General features: G+C 32.1%; 1 protein-coding gene across 2 annotated transcripts; it reads right to left on the reverse strand.

Moving 5' to 3' along the window:
• Positions 1 to 15: 15 nt before the first annotated feature.
• LOC117241827 (protein spaetzle-like) lies at positions 16 to 2,638 on the reverse strand. Of its 2 annotated transcripts, none has more exons than XM_033507978.1 (6): positions 2,514 to 2,638; positions 1,730 to 1,793; positions 1,529 to 1,656; positions 657 to 716; positions 467 to 570; positions 16 to 368 (listed from the first exon to the last, which is right to left on the reverse strand). In XM_033507978.1, exons 2-6 carry the CDS (start codon positions 1,773 to 1,775, stop codon positions 152 to 154), a joined length of 555 nt encoding a protein of 184 aa, XP_033363869.1. In that variant the 5' UTR covers positions 1,776 to 1,793; positions 2,514 to 2,638; the 3' UTR covers positions 16 to 151. The 2 variants fall into 2 exon arrangements, with proteins under 2 accessions (XP_033363869.1, XP_033363868.1); XM_033507977.1 differs by lacking the exon at positions 2,514 to 2,638 and adding an exon at positions 2,205 to 2,366.
• Positions 2,639 to 4,624: the final 1,986 nt, after the last annotated feature.

Consider the following 4,624-nt stretch of genomic DNA (forward strand, 5'->3'; position numbering starts at 1 on the left):
AGTGATGGCACTGGCTATTAATGCATCGTGTTTCGTTTATTAAAGTACATTACACGTGTTTTGTAATAAGAGAATGCAATATAAGTATAGGATGTATATCCATAATATTCATACTTGATATCACGTTTAACATGGCATCCATTTGCCCTCATCATTTTAATCTCTTATGAGAATTAAATGAATGTAAAAATTTGTCAACTTTGAATTCGACGTGACAGCAACAATTTACTGGGAATGCAAAGTAATCGTTGGTTATCGTACTATTGTCCGTCAATGACAAGAGTTGGCGATATATGAACTTCTGTTTGCACTTTGTATAGTATCCTTCGGCGAAACCATCGATCACTTTGCATGGTTGGCTCTCCTCCCTATTATTAAATTAAATTGAAATTTCAGAATAAATTTTGTTATCTTCGTACATATTGTAAACCGAACAGAACAGAAACTGACATAAAATGATACTTACAGGCATGTCTCGATGCGTACAGCTTGCACCAAGTCTTCATGGTTTACGATATACTTCCATTCCAAATTTTTCGTTATTCCTAATTTAGGAAATACAAGTTGCTCCTACGGTAACCAAGAAAATCTTGATTTCAACATAATTATATCAATAACATTACATTATTGAGATATCGATCAAGTTGTTAATTTACCGTAGACAAACAAAGTGGTTTGTCCTCCAGTTCATTCTCGTATCCTGGTAACGAATCTACCTGTTAAACAAAAAAAAAAAAAAAAGGCTACATATAAAAGCGTGTGAATACCGATTAAAAAATGTACCATTATCGTAATTAGCTAAAACTAAACTGCCAGCACGCTGAGTCGAGGCATAGTGTGAATTGCTTGTAATGTGTGAAATTTATCGGAAATGAGGTTCTTTTTGAACATTACTATAGAGCATTTTATTATTCGATAGTACGGAACAAGGTGTGGCAGCTTGGAGAAAGCATGTAGATTTTGGGTGCGTGAAGGGGAAAACTAACATTTATTATAGCAGTGAAGGGACATTTAAAAACTGGAAGGTTTGCAGAAAAATTGGCACAAAAAGTCTGGGCGTGGAAGAAACACGGAAGGGAAAGCGGAAATTGTCGAATGGCCAAAAAGGATAGAAAAAGATAGAATTGGAGGAGAAACGAGCATAGGGGGCAATGTGCAAAGCGTGAAATGCAAATAGTAGTCAGTGAAATAGTTCAAGGTAGTTTTAAGGAACAAGAGTGCCTTACAGCAAACCAAAGAATAGGAACATTCGATGCATCGCTAAAGAAATAATTACGTAAGACAGATTCGGTAACAGTGTGCGATGAAGATAACGTACACCTTGTAATACATACGTGTACATGCATATATGTAACCAAGTGCAATTTCTATGCTAATAAGCTGAAATGAATAGTAGTTTATTAACCACTACCAGATACGATTATTCGATGGTAATATGAAAAGACGAAAAAAGTCGAAGAATTGCATGTATCCCGTGTCATAATATCCAATTACTAAGACAATGAATCCGATCGTGAAATTTACGAACATCATCCACGGTAGCGTAATCTCGAAGATGCGGATTCTTTCTTAATTCCCTCGACACTATATCGGTTGGATAATACAATGCATTTTCGCAATAGGTTTTATCCTTGCAAATCGGAGCCGGCTTGTACACTGAAACATAGCTTCGTTAAAAAATGCTTTCAGGAAAGATATTTATTTCGAATATGTAGTTTAAGTATATTACGTTGCGGATTGTCACTTTGTGTCGTCTCGTATGTAGGAGAGGTCATTGAGAGAGGAAGTATAAGCTGTAAAAGGTTTCAAGTAATTATAATTTCCACAAAATAGCAGTTAAATAAAAAGAGACGATTCTACATTATCGTGTACATTAACGACGCGATGATATTCAGAATATGAATATCATCGTTTAATCGTTCCTATGATTTTCTGTATCTGATAAGGAAATTATCGAAGAACCGAAGATATTATAGCGATTCGGAAGAGTTTTAAATAAACTGAAATGATAAATTCTGACGTCTAATCTTATCTACGAATTTTGTAAATATGTACTTAATTTATTGAGCGAGATTCTTTGTTCGCTTTATAGTTTCGATATTTGGTAATTATTATGAATATCATGGTAGAAGATCAGATTAATACTATTAAATTGAAGATATTTCCTTCGGAAGAACGTTTCAGAAAAATTATAATGATCTCACCAGTAAGAATCCAATTCGGTTTAGTAACATCTTCGAACAAAAAGGCGATTTAGAATTTTCGCACTAATAAATAATGAGAACTTTCTTTTACTAAATAAGCAAATAAACTAAAAATTCAACTGGAAGCATACGGAAAACGTTTCCTTCTTTTAATGTTTCTTTCGGCTTTGACGCGACGTGACGACTTGGCTTTGTTCTATTTTTGAAAATTATAGATGTACTTTAGAATCGCTATCTGTGGTTTGAGTTAATTTTTCTAAAGAAATACATTTGCTTTCGTGGCTTTTCAACAACTGATCTCATACTCACAGTTTTATATCAATATCCACGAGGAAAATAAGATTACGATCACTTTGTATACTTTATTTATTTTTTCTATTATACTTTCAATGATTTAACTAATAGATTAATAAGTCAGTTAATAAATTAACAAAGTGTTTATTATCTCAAAATAATTAATTTTATAATTTTACATTAGAATCTGTAAATAAACGTTACAGTTGCCACTATATATTTTCGACAACTTTGTGACAAATTTTCAATGTGTAATTATGGTAATAATTTTATTATTTTAAATATTCATAAAAAGAAATACGTGGATATAAGAAATATAATAATAATATATTAAACAATTTTTGTCAATTATTCATAAAAGGAATCAATATACAGAGTGAATCAACTAACAGTTTAAATCAAGATATCGGCTGTATTGTATATTATAAATGATGTTATTAGTTTTCTTATAGATGGACACGTAAAAGTAATGTGTAGGTCAACTTAATTTTTTTAAATGGGTTTGATGACATTTTTTTAAATGGAATTATATTTTGTAATACACTAATACAGCTTGAGATTCTCTATAAAAATCATTTGTCACGTCCCGCGCTGCGCACGCGCCGTAACGTAGACTAAAACTACCAATAGCGCGAGTGAGCGTTCCAATTTGAAATTTAAATAAATTTTAACAATTTGTATAGAAACCAAATTCGAGCCTCACAACCCCCACGGAATAACCCGTCACATGACGACCCCTCCACGGTAGACCTAAATATAAATAAGCGTAGCGACATAGAAGAAAGAGAAATGACTCCTTAGTTCAGAGTAGTTAATTCCTCAGTTTTGTGTGATTAGTTCCTCAGTTCCGGGTGATTAATTCCTTGGTTCTTGGCGATCAGTTCCCCATTTCTTGGCAAGTAATTTCTTTGTTCATAGCGATTAATTCTCAATTCCTTTAGCTTTTAATTTCTCAGTTCCTTTGCCTTTTAATTCTTTAGTTCCTTAATTTTTTCAGCTCTTAGTTCCTTTAGCTCTTAGTTTTGCTCTCAGTTTTTAAGTTCTTTAGTCCTTTAGTTCTTTATCTTTTAGTTCTTTGTTTCATTAGTTCCCAGTTCTTGTTAGTCTTGTTAATCGACGTGTTTGTATTTGTCAATTTGTAAATTATTGAAAATCTATCAAATTAAAATCTTGTAATTAATAAGAGTGAAAACGTATTGCGAACGATTGTAACTTCGAGTATTCGAAATTTCAACGACGATTCTGTCAATATCCAATTAGAATACGAATAAACATTTTTTTTGTGAAGAATATTTGTCTAATAATATAATAGGATTAAGCGAACATTTATTTTCACCAACTTTAATCCTCTCCCGTGCCAGTACTCCTGCGTGGAGCAGGTTAGCCGAAACGTGGAGTTTAATAAACGACAGACAACACTACAATTTAATCTGAATTCAAAAATTAACGGCAACACAACCAAAACGAGCCAAACAAAACGTAACACATTGATCTACTTGTGTCGAAAAACTACTGGTTTAGTAGATATTTCAATTTCAACTTGTAAAACTTATCGTACGATAAACAAGGAGAGACGTAAGACACAGACAAGATCCAGTGCATCGATTAATGTACTAAAGGATATATAATTCCATTTAACAAAAATTTCAACGAAGTTAACCTCCTCATGACCTTCATGCACCCACCTACAAAAAACTAACATTAAAACACGCTCCCTTTGAATCCATTCAACTTTTACCTGAAACATTTTCCGATATAATTAATAATATCGAAAATATTTCAGCTTAAATCCTTAGGTGACTCACCCTGTATATAAAAATGTATGCAATAAAATAACTAACATTAACAAAGATTAAAATACTTTATTTATATGTATTGTACGCATATTCAAATACACAGTACGAAGCGCCAGGCATTACCAATGAAAAGGAGATTTGGTAAGGAAATTTAAATAAATGAAAAGAATATTTTTAAGATAATTTCCAAACTAAAAATTCTAATTAACGTTAGTATCTGTAATCATTAAGGATGTATTTTATTAAATAAATTTTGTTTTCTCTCTTTTGTACTACCTGTACTAACTGTTATAAGAAAATTACTAGCCGCTGCTATATTTCCTTAAATGT

Source organism: Bombus vosnesenskii, unplaced genomic scaffold (assembly GCF_011952255.1).
Source record: "Bombus vosnesenskii isolate JDL3184/JDL3185 unplaced genomic scaffold, Bvos_JDL3184-5_v1.1 scf7180000016261, whole genome shotgun sequence".
NCBI classification, from domain to species: Eukaryota; Metazoa; Arthropoda; class Insecta; order Hymenoptera; family Apidae; genus Bombus; species Bombus vosnesenskii.